The 25,834-nt window shown below is 44.4% G+C and overlaps 1 protein-coding gene across 2 annotated transcripts in view; it reads right to left on the minus strand.

Moving 5' to 3' along the window:
* The window catches only part of Prmt3 (protein arginine methyltransferase 3), a 67,743-nt gene extending 42,487 nt beyond the window's left edge, over window positions 1-25,256 (minus strand). Inside the window, exons 1-9 of one of the 2 annotated variants that reach the window (XM_075952300.1) lie at window positions 25,118-25,256; window positions 24,912-25,038; window positions 22,767-22,849; window positions 22,064-22,113; window positions 21,014-21,116; window positions 17,468-17,627; window positions 16,322-16,463; window positions 12,909-12,974; window positions 5,708-5,829 (exon numbers count right to left, since the gene is read on the minus strand). In XM_075952300.1, coding sequence (XP_075808415.1) covers window positions 5,708-5,829; window positions 12,909-12,974; window positions 16,322-16,463; window positions 17,468-17,627; window positions 21,014-21,116; window positions 22,064-22,113; window positions 22,767-22,849; window positions 24,912-25,038; window positions 25,118-25,142 — 878 coding nt within the window. In that variant the 5' untranslated portion in view covers window positions 25,143-25,256. Of the gene's footprint in view, window positions 1-5,707; window positions 5,830-12,908; window positions 12,975-16,321; window positions 16,464-17,467; window positions 17,628-21,013; window positions 21,117-22,063; window positions 22,114-22,766; window positions 22,850-24,911; window positions 25,039-25,117 lie in introns of those variants that run through there. The other variant, XM_075952301.1, reaches the window with a different exon arrangement.
* Window positions 25,257-25,834: the final 578 nt, after the last annotated feature.

A 25,834-nucleotide genomic window follows, 5' to 3' on the forward strand; every position in this document is an offset into this window, starting at 1 on the left:
AAAAATTATGGAAGAAAAGAAAGAATGGGCAAAGCAATAAATAACTCACCAAGAGGGACAGTTTAGATGGCTTTAAAAAAAAAAAAAACAGGAGCAAGGGTATTGCTGTGTGGTGTGGCGCACACCTTTAATCCCAGCACTTGGGAGGCAGAGGCAGGCAGGCAGGCAGGCAGGCAGGCAGATCTATGAGTTCATGGCCAGCCTGGTCTATAGAGCAAATTCCAGGATAGCCAAGGCTACACAGAGAAACCCTATCTCGAAAAACAAACAAAAACGGGGGAGGGAGGGGTGTCAAGGGGAATTCCGTGGGCCCATACAACACTTATTAACAAACCCTGCAGATACTTCAAATGAGAAAGGTTACGTATGACTGATGCCAAAGCAGCCTGGCATAACCACTTGGAAGCCCGTCAGTCGGCAGGTGCACCTATCCTGGTGACTCACTCTGTGGGTTTATATCCCAGCCACATGTGAGGGCACACGTGTGGGAGGATGCAGGAGAGCGGTCAGGGAAGCCTGCCTGACTGGGAAGGGCAGAGGATAAGGCGGATTCGGAAGAGGAGATGATGCTTACTGTGGGTTTAGTTTCCTCTGTTTTCCTGCTCACTCATGCTTCTCTGTGTCTATACCTATGCTGTATTTAATGCAAAAACAAAAAAAAAATTGCTTAGTTTTGAATTTTTCAGAGGAATACTTAGAAAATATTAGAGCTGTTTGCTATTTCCTGAAACACTGCATGCTTCTCAAAGGAGCAGTACGCCATCCACCCAGGCAGACACATCTCTGGCTGGCTGTATGCAGACCAGGCTTGCTCTGTGACCAGTTGTCTCTTCAGGCCATTTACGATCTTGCAATGCTGCTAGCGTCAGCAATCACAGCTCAGATACAGACATGGAGAGGAGAGAACATGATTCAGGCTACACAGAAGAGACTAAGTCCCCCCATCCCCAGGAACATGGGTTTAGATTGCTCCACACAGTTTTCAGCACCAGCTGACATCCCCACTCAGGAAAGGCCTACAGACTGAACTTAGAAACCCAAGTGCGGTCTATGACTTACTTTGAGTCTAAAAGCATTCTAAATGAATCTCTTTAACAAAATCTACTGTAAAAGTAGTAAAGCTTCAATCTGTGGTAATACTTTCCTGTTGTTGTTTTTTTTAAAAAAGAACCCTTTAAGCAGTTCTCAATTAATGCAATAAACACTGAATTATGAATCTGATTCAGTATGGAAACTGAAGCTAGAGCAAAACCCTCTCTGTTTACTTCCTGTCTTCAGAGCAGCAATCTCGCCTGCTTTGTTAAAATATGGAGAGAGGACCGTGAGCAGCATGTGTGCCGTGGGATCTCTGGAGCTGGTACTGGGAGAGGCCCCGGGAGAAGAGAGCTGGCAGTGAACTGTATGGAAGAGGCAGAGGTCACACCAAGAGTTGAAAGGTGAGGCTGATGGAGTCAGATTTTCTTAAAGTCAATGAAGAACCACTCATGTATCTTTAGAGTAAGAGTGTATGATTAAGCTTGCAATCCACTTTTGCCCAGTGATTCAGATATACAGACACGGTTAGCATTTTAAGAAACGAGAAAATACACAAGTAGAAAGCACAGAGCATCAAGTGAGTGACATTTAAAAGTGGTGACAGATGGTCCTAAAATTCAGAGAAAAGTACACAGGTGTGTCACAAAAGTTGAAAGTAAGTGACAGGAGACAAGAATACTCTAATAGGTGCAGCACCGTGAGCCTTCAATTCACTGAGCCAAGACCACAGATTTCTTCATCTTTTGTTGCCCAAACATATTGAAATGACAATTAAAAATGTAATAATAAAAGCACGTTTTATACTGAGAACTCAAGAACAATGGCAATGGGTTTCTGATCCTACTGCACGCACTGGCTTTGTGAGAGCCTAGGCAGTTTGGATGCTCAACTTACTAGACCTGGATGGAGGTGGGGGTTCCTTGGACTTCCCACAGGACAGGGAACCCTGATTGCTTTTCGGGCTGGGGGGAGACTTAATTGGGGGAGGGGGAGGGAAATGGGAGGCGGTGGCGGGGAAGAGACAGAAATCTTTAATAAATAAATAAATTAAAAAAAAAAAAAGAAAACACCAGCCAATCATACATCTGATGGGGGTTAATACCCAGAATGTACAAGGAATCAAATAACTTAATAGCAATAAAAATCCAATTTGAAAAAAAAAAAAAAAGAGGGTATCAGAAAACAAAAGATTCTGGCAATTTGGTGGGGGAGAAAAAAAATCAGATCGGCAAACCCATGCAGGACCCAGCACTCAAGTGCAGAGCAAACTGAATAAAGCCATTCTTCATTCTTCACAGCACACACCCCAAAGGGGGATTAGAGGTCCACGAGGTGGGTGTGCCAAAGGAGCTGAAACATGGCTATAACTATTGCCCTGACCAGGACACCTTCTCCACCCCTCACACGCCAGACCTACCCCAGCTCCTTAAGCACAGGTACATAATCCATTAAGAACAAACACACCTGGCCGATAAACAAAAGGGGAGGAGGATACACATCTCAGAAGTAGGCCCCGGACAAGGCTACTGCTTGGGTTCTCCACTCCCCATGCATCCATTGGCACACGGCTGTGGAATTACACAAATCATGATACAGTAACTCAATCTCTCCCACAGTAAAAACAGCAATGCAAACAATCATCCAATTCAAGCAGGCGAGGAGGCTCCATGCTCTAGGAGGCAACTTGACTGCTGATGTCCTACATGTTGAAAGTTCATTCACTACTCACTCACCAGACAGGTGCCCATCAGACTAGAGGAGCTGGCATTTCAGGAAGCCTATGTCAGTTCTAGTCAAAGTGTTGCTAAATGTCCACCATAATCTTGTTTTGTATGTGGTTAGGGATGAAAAGATGGGAGATTCTAGAAAATGCTTATGTAAACAGGATAGACAGCAGGTCAAAACCGGCTTTGGTTATTGTTTTTATTCTGTGTGTGGTGTTGGGGTCACGCCCAGGCCTCACATATGCTAGACAGATGCTCGGTGCTGAGCTATACACCTCACCAGGCTTTTCTTATCATGCTTAATACATTAGACAGTGGCCACATGAAAGACTGCGCCTTCCACTTCACACTGGGGCTGAAAGTACCACAATGTGAACATGAGATAGATCAGCTTTCCCATGAAAACTCTCCAGCCACATCAAAGTCTGAATGATAAGTTAGCTGTCCATGGCTGAGTCGGAGAACCAGAGAAGTGGCAAAATATATCCAGCAGAGACGTGAAAGTGAACACAGCATGCGACCGTCTGTTGGTGGAATAGCTTTGCCATCCTCATGTAAGTTTATGTTTCTGAAATGATTACTCTCTGCACAGTTAAAAACATAATAGCAGAAAAGCAATTCAGTTCTCTTCCATGCTTCAGTTTTATTTGTCAGTATTAACACCTCTGCAATCCTAAGTACATTTTCTCCTACAGGCAACCTCAGAATAGCTGATTGAACTATTTTTAAACTTTGATACACTGATTTAAATTAAATAACTAAAATTATTTCACTAAAAGAAATGTTAGCAGTTTATTAATAAGTGGGAGAACCTACAATTTGAGCACTGTATTTAGTAAGTTATTAGTAACAAATTTGAACTAAAAATCAAATACATGATTGATGATCCATTTACTGACATGGTGCAGGAAATTATGTTAGAATTCTCCCACAAAAACAAATGAACAGGAAAGTAACAGGACAGGGCTGCAATACACAGAACATACTCAGAACCCTGCAGCGGGTACTCGGACCCATGTGTCACGTATGGCTCAAACAGTGGCTTTAGTAGCTGACAGTTTCAAGAAAATTAAAATGTAAGTTTTAGCAAAACATGCCTGTTTCCCTCTCCGTGGCACGAAGGACTAGCAGAACAATGCTCACAACGCAAGTCAAGCCAGCCTACCTAGCGCAGTGAGATAAAGACTACACATCGGTATTAGGATACGACTATTGCCTCTGAACATTCCCATCCAGAAAAAACACACAGAAATCCCAGTGTGACAAGGTATTCGTTCAGCAGGCAGGCAGAGGCAGTGGCCTGCAGCAGCACTAAGAACTGGTGGGAAGTTACCTCCTCGGCCTCAGCTCCCACTACACAGATGCAAGAGAAGCATGCGCAGGGGCACCACACTCTAAAACTTACTGCCTGCTCCTTGAGACTTCACTGTCGCCGGCACCCTCCATGAGTGCTGAGATGACCTCAAAGCAGAAGGGACTAAAAAGAACTGCCCCTATCTATCACCGACACCTTCCTTTCCGTTGCGGTGTCAAGGCTGTGTTGCCAGCTGCTGGGGCTTTGGGGAAGTGCTTGGGTAATGAAGGCACAGCCTTCAAAAATGGCTAAGTCCACTGCATGATGTCACAGGGACATGGAATAAAGCAGGGACTAGCTGGAAGAAATAGGTTACACCCTGAAGAACAGATCTTGTCCCCTGGATCTCCCCTGACCCACACCATCAAGTGAGTTTTCTTCCACACCCTCTGACAAAGCACAAAGTATTCTGCCTCAACTCCAGGGTAACACAAATCCAGCTGACTCTGAGCCATGACCTCTGAAACAGTGAGCTCATCATGGAACTGAAACCTGAACATGTACATAAAAATTAGGGCTCAGTAGGTAAGAGCACTGGCTGCTCTTCTAGAGGACATGGGTTTAGTTCTCAGCAAATAGTGGCTCACAACTGTCTGTAACTACAGTTCTAGGGCTTCAATGCCCTGTCTGGCTTCTGCAGGCACCAGACATGCATACAGTACACACATATATATACATACAGGCACAACACTCATACGCCCAATTTAAATAAATAAATAAATGTTTTAAACATGTCTCTAAGTTTGAACACTATACCTTGAGTACTGAAGTTCGGATACAATGAATGTGAACATGATCATGTCAAACATGTTTCTAAAGCTCTGGGAATGGAAACAAACTGTCCTTTTCCATCATTTCAATAAAATATAAAATTCAATTGAAAGCACAAGTGGTCCAGTTCTGCAGGACTAAGCTGATGTTAAAGGAGCAGGGTTTTGCACACCAGAACTCCAGAAAAAAGTGCCTTCCTATAATCTTATTACCAACAATGAATTTTTGTTAGCTTTTCTAAAATAGTTTTTTGCTGGGATGGTGACTCTCATATTTGTTTGCACACGTGATTGAGATACCCGCTACAGAACCCCTAGGATGACAATGACATACTTAACTGTGCATCATACAAATGAGAAATAAAAACCCTCACAAAACCACAGAAAGGCATACACACAGCCACAACTTCAGCTCACTTCTACTCATTCCAGAATTAGTATAAAGGAGGAATATGGTTGATGTCAGAGAATAAAAACACAAGCTCCGTCTTTAATATAACTGCTGTGTCCTAAAGAAAGTATCACTGACGGATTTGTTCTGGAACGTCTTGTGTTAATATCATCCTATGAGAGTTCCTGATTTTCTATTATAATCAGTACTCTGGGTCAAAAGAGGACGAGAACAGTTCTCTAACAACTGTCAGGATGACTCGGAGCTAGCACGCCTAGCTCAAGACAACTTAAGATTTTATTGTGCTGGTGGACTTTTGCAAAAATGACAAATATTTTGACTATCTTTTACTAGATATTTACTAAAAATTAATCAATGTATACATTTTCAAATTCAGAATGAATTGTAAATTGAGCGTTAAATGTACACCTACCTTATGATATCCATAGCCTGATAGAGGATTTCAGACTGGTCAACTGCAATCACTTTCTTTGCCCCAGCTTTGGCAGCAAACATGGAGAGAATCCCAGTTCCACAGCCAACGTCCAGAACGACCTGGGAAATAAAGCAGCGACTATTGGAAAGGCTGATGTTTCCAACTGTACAAAATGTGAGAGTACTTTGGGATAGGAACACCTTTGGATAAAAAGTTTAACTTTATTGAGTAAATATGGTATTTTTGCACAGAAACAAATTATTATCAGTTATTTAATAATGGTACAGTTGGTTATGGTCTTCTATAGTTAGGCCAATAATGCTAAATTAAGAGATACTTTGCACAAACTCAGCAATTCCATGGCCAATATAAAGGTGTTTTACCCTGCTATTGCCAGAGTCTAACTGAGGCTCAATTTGGGTAGAAACAAGCCTTTCAAGTTTGAGCAAAGAACTAAAGTAGATCCCATACAATTTAAAAAAGTTACAAAGGCAAAGGGGCATACAGAACACGTGGGGAGGTGACCAGAGGGAAGGGGTAGGGACTTGAGTTGGGAGGGGAATCTAATAAACACATTTTGCTAGAGAATATTACAATGGTATCTAATGCCTTCTATGCTAACCTGAAAAGTATCTGGAGGTAAACTGCTGGGCTTTAAATCTTTCATTGAGGTCTGGGGAAAATGGTTCAGAGGTTAAGAGCACTGGCTGTTCTTCCAGAGGTCCTAAATTCAATTCCCAGCAACCATATGGCAGTTCACAACCATCTATAATGAAATCTGGTGCCCTCTTCTGGCTTGCAGGCATTCACGAGGGCAGAATATTTTATACATAATAAATAAATAAATCTTTAAAAAAAATAAATCTTTCATTGTGACATCCCCACTAATGCTATAAATTTGTTCTGAATATGTACCATTCCAGGGCCCATCTACTTTAAGTGCCAGGTACTGATCTCTATGACTTTTCTTTTAATATCATTGCAAACAAAATAACTTGTCAAGTTCCAAATAAAATAAAGTAAAACAGAGAAAAAGCAATAATACACAGTACAGGCGGCTGGAGAGATGGCTCAGCAGTTAAGAGCATTGCCTGCTCTTCCAAAGGTCCTGAGTTCAATTCCCAGCAACCACATGGTGGCTCACAACCATCTTTAATGGGGTCTGGTGCCCTCTTCTGGCCTGCAGGCATACACACAGACAGAATATTGTATACATAATAAATATTAAAAAAAATACACAGTACAAGTATACATTGTGACTATATATAGCATGACAGTGTGGCAAAAGCTCCCAAACAAGTTCATTTCTGTATTGGGGACAGAACCCATAGTATTGCCTTAAACATTCATTAAAATACAATTGTAAAATGAGGAATAAAAGGTTGGAATGGGCCTGAGACGCTTGATCACATGCTGCACTGGCAAAGGTGAGGCCACTGATCCTCAGTCTGTTGATGGAAGGACAGCTGCTACCAATACCACCCTGGGGAAGACCCAGGAGGAACACAGTCAAGAACTCATCTTCTTTTTGCCAGAGCAGGGATCAAACCCAGACCGGATGAGCTGATCTCCAAAATGTAAAAAAAAAACTCAAAAAATTGGACACCAAAAAATCACATAATCCAATAAAAAAAAATGGAGTACAGACCTAAACCGAGAACTCTCAACAGAGGAATTTAAAATGGCTGAAAGACACTTAAGGAAATGTTCAACATCCTTAGTCACCAGAGAAATGCAAATCAAAACAACTCTGAGATTCCATTTTACACCTGTAAGAATGGCCAAGATCAAAAACACTGATGACAACTTATGCTGGAGAGGTTGCTGGTGGGAATGCAAGCTGGTACAACCCCTTTGGATGTCAGTGTGGCGATTTCTCAGAAAATTAGGAAAACAACCTTCCTCAAGACCCAGTAATACCACTTTGGGTATATATCCAAAGGATGCTCAATTGTGCCACAAGGACATGTGCTTAACTATGTTCATAGCAGCTTTGTTTGTCATAGCCAGAAACTGAAAACAACCTAAATGCCCCTCGATCGAAGAATGGATAAGGAAAATGTGGTACATTTACATAATGGAGTACTACACAGCATAAAAAAATAACAACAACTTGAATTTTGCAGGAAAGTGGATGGAGCTAGAAAACATTATTTCGAGTGAGGTAACCCAGTCACAGAAAGACAATTATCACATGTACTCACTCATAGGTGAATTTTAAACATAAAGCAAAGAAAGCCAGCCTACAGACCACAATCCCAGAGAACTTAGACAACAATGCGGACACTAAGAGAGACTTACATAGATCTAATCTACATGGGAAGTAGAAAGTAGAAAAGGATAAGATCTCCTAAATAAATTGGGAGCAGGGGGACTTTGGGGGAGGGTTGAAGGGGGAGGGCAGAGGCAGGGAGGAAAGCAGAGAGAAATGTAGAGCTCAATAATTATCAATAAAATAAAAGAAGGATAAATGTGCAGAAAGATTTAGGATATACACAGCATAGTTCAATTAAGACCGTGTTTTCAGGCTGGAGAGAGAGTTCAGTGGTCAAGAGTGCTTGCTAGGCAATCATGAGGACTTGAGCACCCATGCAACAAGCCCAGTGTTGCAGGCATGCCTGCAACCACACCTCTGAATGGGGCAGAGACAGGAGGGTTTCTGGGGCTTGCTAGCTCCCATCTAGCCAATTTTCCCTGAGCCCAGGTTCAGGAAAGACTCTGACTCAGGGGAATGGGGTGGGGACACAACACAGGAAGACGCTCGATGCCCTCTTCTGGCCTTGGAGCCTGTGCCAAGAGGTACATGCCACACAGACATAGTCTCTCTCTCTCTCTCTCTCTCTCTCTCTCTCTCTCTCTCTCTCTCTCTCTCTCTCTCTTTCTCTCTCTCTCTCTCTCACACACACACACAATCCTCATTTATCAAATGAGCAAAGTAAATTCCAAAGAGAGGAAGAAATAGGTTCAGAGCCCACAGCTGGTGAACCGTGTGCCTGGCTTCTGACCCAGGTCTCTGCTTCCAGAGCCTGATCATACTCTCCACTGACCTTCAGTAGCTAATTACATCTAGCTGATAGCTGACTCATCAGACAGGCAAAACCTGACAAACTCTGACAAAGTGGTAAGAATGACAAAATAATTGGTGCTATTTTATAAAATGATAATGAAAATGGATTTCCTTTTCTGTAAAATAAGTAAATAATAAAGTGAATGAGTAGACTTTAACTGTATATAGAAGCCCGCAGCATAAAGAAGGCACCTGACTGGGGATTTCCTCAACGGACTCCAAACAAATTAATTATGAGCTCGTGAGAGGATGATTAAATGTCACCCAAAGTTAAATTAATTGAACTACCATATGGCCTCCACAGGAATTTTGAGAATTGAAACAATATTAAGGAAGGAAAGAGGACAGTGAGGGAAGAGGAAGGAAGACCATTTTTAATTACAGCCCCATTGGAAAAACAGCAATGGTGCACTATGTGTTTGTGAAGATAAACGGCACAGGTGTGGAGGGCAGAGGACAACCTCAGGTGTGATCCTTGCCTTCTGCTAGTCTGGAACAACATCTCTTTGTGATCTACTCAGTGTGCCCCAGACAAGCTGCCCAGAGCTTCTGGGAGTCTCCTGGCGCTGCCCCCCTTTTGCCTGAGGGGCTCTTGGGTTATGGACCAGTGATGTGGGATATGCTTCTGTATATGTTTTGCTTTTATTGGTTGATGGATAAAGCTGTTTCAGCCAATGGCTTAGCAGAATAAAGCCAGGCTGAAAGAAATAAAAGGAGAGTAGGTGGACTCAGGGAGATGCCATGTAGCTGCCAAAGGAGATAGACACAGGACATAACCTTACCAGTAGGCCACAGCCTCGTGGCTACACCAAATAATAGAAATTGGTTAATTTAAGATGTAAGAGTTAGTTAATAAGAAGCCTGAGTTAACAGGCCAAACAGTATTGTAATTAACATAGTTTCTGTGTTATTATTTGGGGCTGGGCAGCCGGGAAATGAACGAGCAGCCTCTGTTTACAGACTGGCTCCTGCATCTAGCTTCGTGTGAGTTATAGAGATGCAAACTCACTGGTCCTCATGCTTGCACATGTAACCACTAAGTCATCCCCATCCCATAACAGTACTTCGAAAAGCAAACCTCTACTATGCACTGTACAGTATGATATAGAAGCTGGTGTTATAACATGAAGTCTACTTAATATATAAAAGTAATAAAAGGCAGGAAAAAATATACAATGTCATAGACTTTTAAAGCAAAGACATAAATAGCTACATGACCATGCCACATAAAAATGTGTGTGAATATCCACACTGTAACTAACAAGTCCCACCCTAACTACCACCTCTCCTGCACTGACAAACTGCTTCTCAGTTGAAGAGCAAGGCTCACAAGCACTACATTAGAACACAAAGTCTGGAGTCTTTTCCAGTTCCGTGTTTTGAAGACATCAATAAACCTCCCTGTTTGAAGTAAAGTTGATAAGTAACAGGCAAAGCAGACAAATGGCACCTAGGTTCAGCGTTACACAATGACTTATGCATTAGCAAACGCACTTAAATACATCTCCTACAGCCACAGTGCAAGAGGAGATAAAAGCTGTAGACTATTTAATACTCTGAACCACAATAAAGTATGCTTATAATGTGCTTTAACAAAAATATTTTACATTGAAGTGACCTTTGAGAAACCACAAATGCTGAGCAAAATTCATCACACTGATACAGTTAATGGCTAACACCTCAGGCAAAGCAGCAAGGAGGTGCTCACACAAACCTGCCATCTCCTTACCTGGACAGGCTCTCAATGAGAGCAGTGGAATGCCTTGACACAGTTCACTGCTAAGTCAAAAGTACCATGTTTTGTTTGTTTGTTTGACTGTCTTCTGTGTGTGTGTGCATATGTGCATGCACATGTATGTCCAGATGTTCATTTACATGTATGTTTGCTAGTACATAGAGGCCAGAGATTGACTTGGGGTACCTTACTCTACCACTCACCACCACTGGAGCCCAGATTCGCGGATGACTCGGCCTGCTAGCTAGGCAGCTTGCTGCAGGGAACCCCCAGTACCCCCAGTGCACCTGACCACAGATGGGCTGCCACAGCCCTCGGTAATGACATGGATGCTGGGAATGTGCACTCCAGTCCTCCTGTTTTTGTGGCAAGTGCTTTATCACTGATCCATCTCCCCAGTTACCCCCACCCCGACACACACAGATACACAGCACACAGATACACAGCATTGCCACAAAGAAACTAGAAGCTAAAGTCGCTGAGTACAGGTTCATGAACTTAGTAAGCACTCTCCCTAGCCACATGTAACATTTCAAAAGACTAAGTCCTCTGGTAACTAGTATTTGAACACTTTTACTCCAGAGTGCACTGAGAGAAAAATTTCCAAATACCATTTCAGTTCCTACGCATTCATATTACAAAGAAATGAGAAGATGAGCTGGGCGGTGGTGGCACACGCCTTTAACCCCAGCTCTTGGGTGGCAGAAGCAGGTAGATCTCTGTGAGTTCGAGGCCAGCCTGGTCTACAAGAGCTAGTTCCAGGACAGGATCCAATGCTACAGAGAAACCCTGTCTCGAAAAACCAAAACCAAAATAAATAAATAAAAAGATGCCTCAAAGACACGAGGGTGCTCTGACAATAGCAATTGTCAATGAGGAAGGATTCGAAAGTTCAGTCTGTAGGTGAGGCAGATCCTGTCTGGCTAGACAAGGACCTTTTCATTTCTACACAGTTTACTAGGTTAAGAATAAAGTAAAAATAAATAACAAACTGCAATTAACCAAATTAGAACTCTAAAGTGACATTTTCATGGGGCCATCACATCGACAGGTACCTGCACACACACAGTATACATACAGACAAGTAGGTATATACATGCACACATAAAAAATTAAACTTAAAACAGAAAGCCATTCCAGATATGCCCCAGTGTGAAAACAGAAGTGGCCCTAACGAGGAAGGTCTCCATTTTCTGTTCCTCCATGACAGAAAGCCCAGGAACTAACGTACAGGAGCTTGAAGATGGAGAACTAGAAACACCTGCATGCTCTCAATGTAGAGGCTCGAAGGAAGAACAATGGAGGGAAACGCCAGGAAAGGGACCAGATGGCAGGATGGTAACTCCTGACTGCATTAGCGGTAACGTCTAATAAAGACAAACAGAAACAGGATGCTTTGGGACAGAGTGGAGAGAAGAAAATGTAAGAACTTGTGAGGATTACTACACACACACAGAGACACATGTACACATACAGACATACATACACACATGTACATACAGACACACACATAAAGAAACACTCAGATGTACACAAACTCGTGTGCACACATGCATAAAAAGAGAGACAGATACACAAAGACATACCCAGAGCATGTGATCATCTTTTAAATAAACAACATGGTTGTCAAGATGGCTCAGCAGGTAAAGGTGCCTGCGACTAAGCTTGAATCTGATGCCTGAGAATCACAAAGTGGAAGAAGAGAATGGACTTGTCAAGTTGTTTCTGCTCAATGTGTGTGTGTGTGTGTGCGCGCGCGCGCGCGCACACACACACACACACGACTAGGGAGATAGATAGTTCAGTAGATAAAGGCACTTGCTGCCAAGCCTGACAACCTGGAACCTACATGGCTGAAAGACAGAACTACCCTCTGACCACCACATGCATTCTGCGGTACGCATATACCCACCCCACCATACACAATACATAATATAAAAAAGAGAGAAAAAGATTAAGCAAAATGCAATAAAGTTTTTAAGCAAGTTAGACAATATTAAAACTGATTACAAGATGCCCCATAAAGCAACAGATTCACAAAGGACTAAACCCTACAGAAAAAATCTAGCTTGCATAAATTTCACTCTAGTCAACATTATGAATTTTTAACTGCACAGTGGAATAATAATTAAGAGTGTACTTCGCCATGGGGTATAACTGATATATTCCAATCACAAATAAATCACCATAAATCAAATATAGTCTAGACTAACCAGATAGGCGAAGTTTACTAGGCTCTATTTCTGTAATGAATGACGTCCAGCTTTACAGAAGAGCCCCGAATAGCAGCCCCATCAGCACCTTGGACAGCAGACTGCAGCACAGCATCAAAGGCTCCTGGGACGCAAAGCCTGAGTCAAACATCCAGGAGGGCCAGTTTAACGACCGTAACTCACCTTATCTTTGAAGATATGTGGATTTTGGTATATGAAATCTCTGTAGCTTTCTGTGCGGACTTTGTCCTAGAATAGAAAGCAAAGCACTGTGTTTACAGGGACAATCTGAGCAAATTAATTCTTCTATGAACTTACGGCTACTGAATTATACTGCTAGCTTCAACAGTTAGGTTCTGCCTGGGAAACTGAGCTATTTAATTTTTTTTTCTAAAAGAAAACAATAAGAACAAAATTTCAACACATACACTTTTTATATAAAAGTAACAGTGAAAGTCAGATCTAGCCATTAGTTTGAAATGTGCATGTCTTTCTCTTTCCACACAGTCACTGTCAGGCTCAGGAGATGATAAACACTAGGAGAAGGACCTTTTCAGCTGAGCCTGGCTCCCTGCATTGAAGCTAGGGACAAGGATCAGAAAAACAGAACATGAAAAGGGGAGGTGCACAGGGATCGCAAATCCACACTGCTGAAGTTCTTATAAGAAAGCCACATCAGCATCTGATTTCTAGCACTATTTGTTTCTAGAAATGTCTGCAGTAGGAAATGATGCTTCAAAGCCTGTAGGCCTAGAAGGAAATCGTGTGAGCCCTGCAGTGCACACTACCAGACTCCACGCTCAGGAGTTTCTCATAAGCTGTGACCGTGCAGGCCTACAGCATTTTCACATTGCTGCACCCCTAAGTCAGACACACAGCCTGCAGGTGACGGGGGAGAGCTCAGCAGCCAGCGAGGAAAACTGAGTGCGGTAAAAACAGGTGTCACCAAGTGAGATTCTAGCTTTGGGTTTCACATAAAAATAAAGACTGTCTGCTGGTGGGGGCACACACCTTTAATCCCAGCACTCAGGAGGCAGACGAAGCAGGATCTCTGTGAGTTCAAGGCCAGCCTGGTCTACAGAGGGAGTTCCAGGACAGGTTCCAAAGCTACAGAGAAACCCTGTCTCAAAAAACCAAAAAGAAATTCTCAAGAATAAAAAAAAAACAAAAAAAACTAACAAATAAAAATCACATGCCCCTTTCAAAGGACACCATTTTGTACATTTTCTGCTGAAACAACAGACTTCAGAGTGCGTCAGTCACAGATGCAGCAGCTCAGAAGGCTCGGACCCATCACCCCGTCTTTCCATGCCCCAACTACAGTCCTAACTGCAGGCACTGCTTCCTGGCTGAGCTCTGCTCCCGGTGGCCTCAGCCATCGTCTGTGTTGTTCGTAAGCTCATCACACAGAGCCTCGGCTGAATAACTGACCTTTGCTAGAAAAACCCACAATCATGGATAGGAAAGCTACTAAAGAACTCGCCTTAAACACTGTTTCCAAGCCAGGATGGCAGTGAAGCATCTGACCCTGCAGCATGTGGCAGTGGGTGTTGAAAGGTCAAGTCATCTTGTCTAAACAAAGAGTCTAGGCCAGTCTAGGCTACATGAGACCCTGCCTCACACAAACAAAACAACAACAAAGAAAATCTTCAAAATGAAAGTTCGGAAGATTTACTCTAACGAAGACTAACGTGAGTAACAGAGTAAAACCTGGAGTGTATCTTTCACACCAATCAGAAGAAAGGAATACACCAGAGCTCGGATCCGCAGGAGCCCTATGTGCAGGTGAGAGGCACTCAGCAACATCCCTCCAGACAATCCACTGCAGATGAGCCTCAAGCCTCGTGCTACAATTTTATATCCGCCCATCACACCTCAAGGTGCACTGGCAGAGGAAGGGGACACAAAGCCCAGGCCAGCTGCAGGTACCCATACTTCATGCTATGAACAGCACGGTGACAGCACACCCACACACCCAGACAGCAACTGCCGTAGCAAACGCAGGCAGACTGGGGTGCAGCCCAGGATCTGTCTTATAGCCAACAAGGAGCAAGGGCTATCTAAAGTTTATTTAAACTATACCCTGTCTACTGAGTCTTTAAACTTTAAACAATTACATTAATCCAAACCCTAGAAGATTACAATTACGATAAAATGTCTGCACCCAAACAAGAAAACCCGCCCATCAGTCTATAAATGCTTTACACTAAGTGCTTCCCAATGTGAAATTCTTGTCAGAATTAGGTAGGTTTTCTGTCACAAGATCCACCCAACAGTTTATTTGTGCTGAAAGCTGTTCTGGTGAGAAACAGGAAATACAGCCTGCTCCAAGGCACGCCTACTTCTTAACTTAGCCAATATCAAACCCACGAACATCTCCAAGAGCAATCCTGTAGCACAGGAAGGGAAACTAAGTCAGAAACAGTGCCTAAGTGATCCTCTAAAGATAAAGAACCTCTCAGCTGGAGTCTCCATTTGCAGTGGTCACGTGTCAGTCTCTAGTTGCTGGCACAGGCACAGGAGTCCTAGGCAGAGCTAGCTCTGCTCGGCTGTAAGCAAAGCAGCCATCTCTCCTCACTGCAGTGGAAAGGCTTCCATCCACGGCAACTCCAGTGACCAGGACCTGTCTGCAAAGGCCACCCAGGTTCCACAGCAGATACAGGGGGCATGCAGCACTAAGTTGACAGGGATCTAAAACAACCAACCGGGCTTAGATGATACTTTATCATCACAGAAACTATTCTACCACGAATATGAAGATGCATGGTGTTGTGGGATATCTGATCACACTGTGAAACTCTGAGACTGTGTTAATAAAATTAACTTTGGATGGGGGCAGAGCCACAGACTAGGTGACAAGAACTAGCCACACAGAAGACACACAGGAAGGAATAGAGAAAGATTTAGAGATTCGCAGCCTTGTTTGATCAGGGACGTGTGGAGAGAGATGCGCTTGCTGAGTCTGCGGTTAAAAAAGGCAGGTTGACTGGTCGCTCCTCCTCTACTTCTCTGATCTATCAGGTTTTACTCTTATTCCTGTAATCTGCAATAGTTGGTAAATGTGCTGTAAGTAGGTGACGTTAGAAACTACTTCTCTCTTATATGGGCATCACTACTGTGACTATTAAACCTGAACAGATTCAAATATCAGGGCTGACCACACTGGGAAACATCTCTACATTTTCAGTGATTCATGATACTGTGAGAACTATTGAAATTAACCTTAAGATAACTGTTTGCCCAAACCAAGTCAATATTGCTATTTTAAAAACTCAAACTGTTTCTTTTCCAGGTTAAAAAACAAACACGTCATTTAATTCCTACTTAACATGGTAGATGTTCCTAGAAAGACCAGACCACAAAACAGTTGTTTTTTTTTCAATTTCAAGTAAAAACGTGTCGTCACAAAGAAAAGATGAACGCTGTCTTAAATAGGATTCACAGGGACTTGACCCCTTTGTAATCTTTTCATCTGAGGAACAGTTATTTAAGCACCAGAGGTACACACACACACTCGCTCACTCGCTCTTAAGTATTAAGGCCTATCTTGCAGGGTTCTCCCTTGGCGGATTTGAAGCACATGAACTCTGTCCAACCTTCAGCATTTCTTCGTGTATCCCATAATGCCCGTAGGAGCTGAAGTAGACACCATCCTCATCCTCCTGCAGGTCTGCAATGGCAGTCGTGGAGGAGCAGGTTCTGACATCTACGTTCATCACAAAGTCCTGAGCAAATTGTCTGTAATCAATTTGAAATACACCCTTGAGACAGGTTTACTGGACCATGAGAAAGGAAAGGCTGGAGGGTGAGGAAGGGGAGGGGGACTGGGACAGTGTGCCCAGAATCTTAAATCCTGCTCTAGCTAAAGCCCCGACAGCGCCCTCTGCTGGATCTGAAGCAATGTCTGGGTACACTGCTTTATTCAAATGTATTTTTCCTACTGTTCTAAAAACCCTTTTTAGCATCTAAATCAATAAAGCCTGTTTCAACTTTGAATGCTCTTAAAATGGGTTAAATGAGCAGAAAGCAGACCCAAGTCAGCTGATCCTACTGACTCCAGTTCCCACACTCACCTGGTGACACACTAGTGATCTACAAGGTAGACGAGAGGGAGGAGGACAGAAACAAGGACGAGGAACTTGATGGACTCTGCTCTCCCTGGCACCAGACATTCTGGCCAGCCGTCACATAGGAACTCGGGTACTAGCAACCAGCTTACAGATCCAGAAGGTGGCATGCTATGGATCCACATGTAAAGGCCTGTGCCACCTCTAGACTACCAAGCGCCCCTAGGAGATGCAGCACTCCTGGAGAATGAGAACTCGGTGGGGGGAAACTACCCTGTCTCTCTGGTTCTTTGGCTAAGTTCTATACTACTGTCACATTTTGCTTTTTAAAAACAACAATTCAACACTTTCCCCCAATACCTAAAATAATAATAATAATTCTTTTGTTTCTGAAAAATTAGGATAGGACAATTAAAGAGGTGAAACCAACTAAAAATAAGAAACCTGAAAAGCGGGAAATATTAAAAACAAATATTCAAGAGGAAATTAGAAGAGCCACATGCAAAGTAACTATGGAGTATTTACAAGTAGATAAAAATGCAGTTCTACAGTAATCTATATTCACACACTATGAATCTCCTAAAGTAAGCATATCCACTGAGTGTCTAGTATTCCAAGTGTTCTACCCAGAACTACACAACATCTAAGGCAGCGTTTGGTTGGACAGGCAGTTACTTCATCTTCTGCAGATCCTCGCGTGCTCGAGCCAAGGCAGCCTCAGCAGACAGCGCCCGCGCCTCCATGTGCTTCAATTTTTCAACAATGGACGTATTTTCACTGAGTCCATTGGGGTATGAGAAAGGAGTCGACACCGGCTCATAAAGATCTTCTACATCTAAAAGGTACAGACATCATTATCAGATTACCTCACAACAGCACAGTGGGGACAAACAGCTTAAGTGCCAACCATGGGCAAGTGAGAAAAACTATTCAAAGCACTTTTCACAATACTTGACATCCAAGCTCTCTGATTTGATCGCATGGAGTATGAGAGCCTGCTTTTCATTAGCCAGCTAAACTGAGCATGTGCATGCACAGACACACGGAACCAAACACAGGGGGAACCTTTGGGGTTTCCCAGTAAGCTCTCAAGTGTGTGCATATTACACTACATCTCGCTCTCAAAACAACTTGATATGCAAACAGTTATCCCTACTTCAGATACAGGGAAAATAAATTTCAAAAAAGCTAAGTGACCAACTCAGAAGTCATACAGTTATTTATTGGAGAAGAGAAAACTCAAAACCTGCCTTACCAGCCCAGGTTCTTGACCCTTACAGAGCCACCTCTCAGTCTGTGTCCTTAGCCCCAGAACGGGAGAGAGCATGTGCAGACACACAGGCCATCCTGCTGGGTAATGTGTGAAGGAAAACACACCAATACCAAAGGGCAAACACAAAATCTCACTCAGCAGTGCATTTACAGAGGCAGAGAGAGAATTGTGCTGCCATAGGCCAGGGCGGTAAGCTTTCACTTCAGGTGAACACAGTCAGGACATCTCACGCATTTGACTACAGCTAATGCCCTGGTGTACAGTAAAATGTGCCAACACAGCAGACCTTAAGTGTTCTCATCACACGTAAAATGGTAGGTAAAATGCTGGATGCTGATTTGCTTGACTGCGGCAATCATTTCATAATACCTATGTTCACAGGATCCCAATCCTGCACCCCAAAGGTTATATTCAATCACACCTTCATCAAATGAGGAAGACAGGTCATTCTTTAAGAACTTCCATATATCCAAAACCTTCCCATCCTGGGCAAGACACTAATATTTTATTACTTATATTATGATGCAGCAAAAATCTTAGGTTAAAAAAAAACATCTCTTATTGGGAAGTCGTGGTGCTGTCTTTAATCCCAGCACTTAGAGGGAGAAGCAGGTAGATTTCTATGAGTTTAAGGCCAGCCTGATCTACAGAATGAGCTCCAGGACAGACAGGGCTACACAGAAGAACCCTGTATTGAAAAACAAAAACAAAACAAACAAACCAAATTTTGACTTAATCTTAATTATGTCATTAACTTCTAGCATACAAACAACTGTGCAAACAGAGATGGAGCCGGTGATTCTTCAGCAGCCCCAGAAGCAGCAGCAGATCAACTATCAGGTCTACCGAATGCACAAACACTGCTGGCGCTGTTCTCCTCCATGCAGTACTCTGCCCCCATTCAGGATTCTGCTGTGATACTTATGCTGTGACACTTCTTCAGGGTTGGGACCCAACAGCAAAGCTAACCAGGACACACAGAGCCGCACCACTGACCTCCATTCAGAGACAGAACAGAGCCATCTCGTGCATTTGAACACTCAGTCCCCAGCTGGTGCACTGTTCAGGATGTTATAGATCCTTTAGGAGGTAGAGCCCACTACAGGAAGTGGGTCACTGGGAGTTTTATTTATTTGTATTTATGGTATGTGTATCTGCTAGTCTGCGTGTGCATCATATACAGGCAGGCGCTAACAGAGGCCAGAAGAGGGTGGAGTATCCCTTGGAAATGGAGTTGTGACCTGCCATGTGGGTACTAGGAACCAAAGAGGCAGTGTATGTTCTTCACCTCTGTGCCATCTCTCCAACCCCATTCTAAGCCTCATCCACTCTAGACTTTCCCTGCCAGTGTGGAATGAGCCTCTCAAAAGGTCAACAAGGGGCTGGAGAGATGGCTCAGTGGTTAAGAGCATTGCCTGCCCTTCCAAAGGTCCTGAGTTCAATTCCCAGCAACCACATGGTGGCTCATAACCATCTGTAATGAGGTCTGGTGCCCTCTTCTGGCCTGCACACATACATGCAGACAGATTATTGTATACATAATAAATAAATTTTTTTTTAAAAAAAAGGTCAACAAGAATAAGCTGTTTCTCCTTCCAACTGCATCTTTTTTTATTTTTTGGTTTTTCGAGACAGGGTTTCTCTGTAGTTTTGGAGCCTGTCCTGGAACTAGCTCTTGGAGACCAGGCTGGCCTTGAACTCATAGAGATCCACCTGCCTCTGCCTCCCGAGTGCTGGGATTAAAGGCGTGCGCCACCACCGCCTGGCCCAACTGCATCTTTTGAGTACCTGGTCAGATCAACTACAAAACCAATACAAATCCTTACTTGGTATTTTATTTCCAAATTCAAACTGTTTGGCAAGCTTGGCTTTAATTTGGCTACAATAAAAATTAGTCATAATTTAATATTAATATGCAGCACCATTCAGTGATGTTAATGTTATAAACTGAAGGGAAAGAGAAGCAATCAACAATAGCAGCCCTGGAGGAGGTGGCCCTACTGCATGAAGCACTGAGTACTGTGGGAAGCAGAACTCTACAGAGTTCATAGAGAACACGCCTGTTCTCTTTAAGAATATATTGCTCCAAGTGTGGTTGCCCACAGTTTATTCAGCCACTCTCTTTTAAGGGGGCATTTACTTTCTCTCCGTATTTTGAAATAAGCTACAATGCTGCAATAAGTAATTCTGTGTGTCTACTTGGAATGAGAGAGCAACACAATGTTCAGGAGTAAGAATGCAGTCTTGTTGGGGCTGGGAGTACTTTGAGGTCAAACCTAGGATATGAGAGGCAAGCACGCATTGGCTCCATTGGCTCAGCTACATCCCCTGGCCTGAGATTCATTCTTTCTGTGAACACTGACAGCCTGCGAGGTCCTCAGAGATGAAGCCATGTCCAGAGGGTGGCTCTACAGGAGGCCTGAAAGTGAACCTTCTCTGAACCATGTTTTCCGTATCATACTACAGAGCCATCATAAAGTTTAATCGATAAACAAAACACAAAAATAAATTAACAACAATTAACGACAAACATAACAAGATGCTATAATAAAAAGCATATGGATACAGTCTCCCGAAAGGATCACGTGACTGTGAGTGCTATGTTACTGCAGTAGACAATCCCATCACTACAACTGAAGAGTGGGGAGCACACACAGTTTGGATACACTGAACAGAACCAGGAGGCACAGGCCATGGGGAGAAAGAACTACCCTGCACAATACTTCATGCCTTCAGAACAGCAGCCAACTTAAAACTCACAAACTGGTTATTTTGGGAAATATTTACCCTTTAATCAACCAGGTAAAACAATGGAAAGCAAAAAAAAAAAAATCACTTGGGGCAGAGATGGGTATGACTAACATCCATTTTCACAAAGCACTTCGCTTTCGTATGGTGTAACAAGCGGTCTGAGGCCAGCTAAAGCAGATAAAGAAGGTTTATCTTACCAAACTGAAGCAAAAGGTCATCTTCCAGCACTGGCTTCAGGTACTCATCCTTCTCCCAAGGCACAGGGCTGTATATGGAATTCATATACTCAACCGTAGGATTCTGGATATGAAGTTAAAGCACACTGTATTCGTTACATGGAATAACAAAGCTCCCTTAAAAAGAGTGGGGAACTTAAGCAAGAAAAAAAAAAAAGAACTCAATTTGCACAAGCCTGGTACATCTGTGCTTAGCTGCCATTTTAAACAGCTGAAGTGTATTCTCTTATTGTCTGATGCAGGCAAAGTGACCCCAGCTCAAACATTCATTTAAATAGGACAAACAACAAAATGTTTGAAAAAAAAAAAAAACTGAACAATGTAGGAGAGATGGCTCAAAGGTTAAAAGCAGTGGCTGTTCTTCCAGAAGAGGTGGGTTCGATTCCCAGCACCCACATGATGGCTCACAGCCACCTATAACCCAAGTTCCACAGAATCCAACATCCTCCTCTTCTGGCTTCCGCAGGCACCAGGAACGCAGGTAAAACATTCATACACAGAAAATAAAAACAGAAATTTAAAAAAAAAGAGAATAATCTGTGAAAAAAAAAACCCACACCCAAAGTACTTGGAACCAGACTAGAAATTATTGGATTTTACAGAAACAGTTTTCCTTTTATCTGACAATTGCTTTTTGCACAGTATTGATTCAACACTGTTAAAGAGGGAGGGAGTAAACAGGTGACATCCCCACCTGGAGCTTCACCCTGCACTCTGTCCTCACATCCACAATTCCTACAATATGAAAATGCCAGATCTGAAACAACTGCTAATATTCTATTAAGTAATCAGCATGGCAACCTATGCGAACTTCATAAATTCCTACATAAAAATCATTAAGTTTCCAGGTCAGGAAGTGGTGGCACAAGCCTTTAAACCCAGCACTTGGGAGGCAGAGGTGGGCTGGTGTGAGTTCAAGGCCAGTGTGGTTCAAGGACAGTTAGGGGTGTTACACAGAGAAACCCTGTCTCAGAAAACAAACAAATAAATGAACATTAGTTTTCAACTTACCTTAAGTCTAATAAAATTTATTAGTTTAATGTATCCATAAAATTCAAGTCCTAAATGGGAGAAGAGAAGTCACAGATTTTAATATATGTGTTTTAACTGATACATAAGCATTCCTGACCTCTAAACTATCACTTTTGTTTGGAATTTTGTGTTAAGAATTAGAAACTGTAATTTTCATACTTGTAAATACTTAACTGAGAAACAGCCATATTTAACAAGTTTCAAGGTGCTTTTCTTGCATTTTTATTATTATAATGTATAATGTGGGAGGTATGGTATGTGTGTCGGGGAGGGGTGACAGGCGTGTGTCCTGGCTGTCTTTTTCCACCTTTGCAGAGCAAACTCAAGCTGTCATACTTGTGTGGATAAGTGGATAAGCTCACTCACACGACAAGCATGAGGACGTGAGTTCAAACACCACATAAAACACCAAGCAGAGGGGTGGTCTCTTACAATGTCATTGCTTGGGAGGCAGAGACCAGGGATCATTTGAGCAGGCTGGCGAGCCAGACCATCCACATCAGCAAGCTCAGAGTTCAAGTGAGAGACCCTGCCTCAACCCAAGAAGTGGAGTACAACTGGGGAAGTCACCTGACATCCACTTTGGGGAAGCATGCACAAAGAAAAGGAAGGGTCTAGAAAATTATAAAATTTGAGGCTAAACTTCACAAACAAAACTGTCTTTATTCTAAGAGATACTCACCATGTTTATGGACCATACTATCAATATTAAATTGATGCTCCAACTTACAGTGTGAAAATGTTTCCTCAGCAGACGTGAACAACCTAAAGAGACAAGCAAAGCCTCATGGGACAGTCTGTGGAGGAAGTCAAAGTACTGACCCCGCCCCAAAATTACCCAAGGGCTTCTGAGTAACACAGCTTTCCCTGATAAATGTTGTGTCATAAAAGTTCCCTACTTGCCGGGCGATGGTGGCGCACGCCTTTAATCCCAGCACTCGGGAGGCAGAGACAGGCGGATCTCTGTGAGTTCGAGACCAGCCTGGTCTACAGAGCTAGTTCCAGGACAGGCTCCAAAGCCACAGAGAAACCCTGTCTCGAAAAACCAAAAAAAAAAAAAAAAAAAAAAAAAAGTTCCCTACTTGATTCTCTATCTCCTCCCGGAGGTGAACCAGCAGGGCGCATGCGTTTAGACAAAGCATACAGCTGGCACACTGGCTGTCCACAGCACCTACATTACAATGGGAAGAGTAACACTTCTGCTTGTCCCCTCCAACACTGACACACAGCAGAGACTCTGCATCCCTCCTCTGTTTGCCTAGCGCACAGGTAAATGCTTGCCAGGATAGGTCATCTGGAGCATCCTCACAGCTATCACAGGGCACTGCACCAATAAATGTTCATTCCTCCTCTCCAGTGAGGTGCCACCTGGGAACTCATATGTCACCAGTCTGCAACATGCCCCAAATGTTGGGGCTCAGCAGCACTGGTCAATGTCAAACACCCCTTTTGAGCCCACACACCCAAAGTTACTGTCTTGAAACTAAGATGCAGGGTTTGAAGCAAAAAGTAGATGTGTTCTGGGACTGTAAACCCGCAGCTTCGTGACCTTGAACAAGCTGGTGGCTCTGCAGCCTCATTTCCCCTAAGTACAAAAGGCATCGATTCCTCCCTCAATCATGGAGGTGGGCTAGGGCTGTTTACATGGCTCCAGGAGAAGACTACTGGTAATGTTACAGGATGGCAGAAACAGAAACGCCCTCCAGAGTGTGCACTCCCAAAATCGTTACCCAAGTAACAGGATTAAAACTACCCATACTGTGTCTTCCTTCATGGAAACAGAGGACTCCATCCCTGATTTAAGACTGAAGTGTAGAGTTCTGCTTTTTTGGTGAGTAGGGGAGGTCAAGCTAGGTAGTTCAGGTTAGCTTGGGATTCATGGCCATTCTCCCGCCTCAGCCTCCAGAGGGATTGTATGCCAAGCCCAGAGTATGATCTCTCTCTCTCTCTCTCTCTCTCTCTCTCTCTCTCTCTCTCTCTCTCTCTCTCTCTGTGTGTGTGTGTGTGTGTGTGTGTTGGGGGCGTTGACTGGGTCCCGGAGTGTGTGTGTGTGTTGGGGGCGTTGACTGGGTCCCGGAGTGTGTGTGTGTGTTGGGGGCGTTGACTGGGTCCCGGGGTATGATCTGTGTGTATCTGTGTTGGGGCATTGACTGGGTCCCGGAGTGTGTGTGTGTGTGTTGGGGGCGTTGACTGGGTCCCGGAGTATGATCTGTGTGTATCTGTGTTGGGGCATTGACTGGGTCCCGGAGTGTGTGTGTGTGTGTGTTGGGGGCGTTGACTGGGTCCCGGAGTATGATCTGTGTGTATCTGTGTTGGGGCATTGACTGGGTCCCGGAGTATGATCTGTGTGTATCTGTGTTGGGGCATTGACTGGGTCCCGGAGTGTGTGTGTGTGTGTTGGGGGCGTTGACTGGGTCCCGGAGTGTGTGTGTGTGTGTGTGTTGGGGGCGTTGACTGGGTCCCGGAGTATGATCTGTGTGTATCTGTGTTGGGGCATTGACTGGGTCCCGGAGTGTGTGTGTGTGTGTTGGGGGCGTTGACTGGGTCCCGGAGTATGATCTGTGTGTATGTGTGTTGGGGGCATTGACTGGGTCCCGGAGTGTGTGTGTGTGTTGGGGGCGTTGACTGGGTCCCGGAGTATGATCTGTGTGTATGTGTGTTGGGGGCGTTGACTGGGTTGCAGAGACAAACCCAGAGCGGCTCCCGGCTCCGCCCCCCCCGGGCCACGTGAGCGGCCCCTGTCAATCAGCATCCAGACGTGGGCCACGGCCTCCGGCCCGCCACGTGCTCGCTAGTTCCGTGGCGCGCTTGCCACGCGGGCACGAACCTGTCACAGAACAGGCAGGGCGTGTGCTGCCGGCCGTGCGCGGGCTCAGCATCCTCGTCCTCCCAGCCGGCGTCGTCTCCGCTGTCCGACAGCTCCGGGGGCTCCGGCCCCAGCTCGGCGCCTTGGCCTGCGGGGCACACAGTCAGCGCCAGCGCCGGGACCCGCGCCCGCCCTCCCTCGCCCCGCCGCCCGCGCGAGGGACCCACCGTTCCCCGCCGCCAGCGAACACATGGCCGCCGACCAGGCGCGCGGCCGCACAGCGCGGCACCGGAGCCACGAGCGAGCGCAGACGCGCGGTAGCCACCAAGCAACACAGACGCCGGCCGTGCGCCGGCCCGAAAGCGCTTCCGGGTCACGTGGGGCTACGGGGGTGGGACGAGAGGACGGGCGCCACTCCCGTCCGCTGCAGAGTGGACGCGTGCGCAAAGGCAAGGTTGAGCGCGGCCTGCCGCAGCGCCATCTGGCGGCGGAGGTGGTCAGTGCAGGCTAGGCTCGGAACTCCAGAGCCCCATACAGAAGAAAGGCTCAGGGAAAAAAAAAAAACCTTTCTGCCTGAAAGCTGGGTGTGCACTGTTGATATCAAATGGAGCCAAATCCTCCCTGCCCCGCGCCGCCTACTAGGGGTGTTAAAGTGGGAAAGTGAGAACATGGGGACACACACTCTTTGAACCCTATTTCAGTAGCTAGAATTCTAAGATCGGAAGACCCCTGCCTTCTCTGGGCCTCAGTTTCCTGTCTGGTAAAACAAACACGATCATGACTGTAGTAGCCTGAGGGCTAAAGTGAGGGTTACATGGGTTCATGTGTGTTAAAAATTTAGGCATCAACTTGATCCCACACCATGGAAACAAGTGGACTGTTTGGTATGTGCCAGCAAACGATGCTGTCTACCTGGCAATGGGGCGATTCCCACTTGTCAGGCT

Source organism: Microtus pennsylvanicus, chromosome 18 (genome assembly GCF_037038515.1).
Source record: "Microtus pennsylvanicus isolate mMicPen1 chromosome 18, mMicPen1.hap1, whole genome shotgun sequence".
In the NCBI taxonomy this organism is placed as follows: Eukaryota; Metazoa; Chordata; class Mammalia; order Rodentia; family Cricetidae; genus Microtus; species Microtus pennsylvanicus.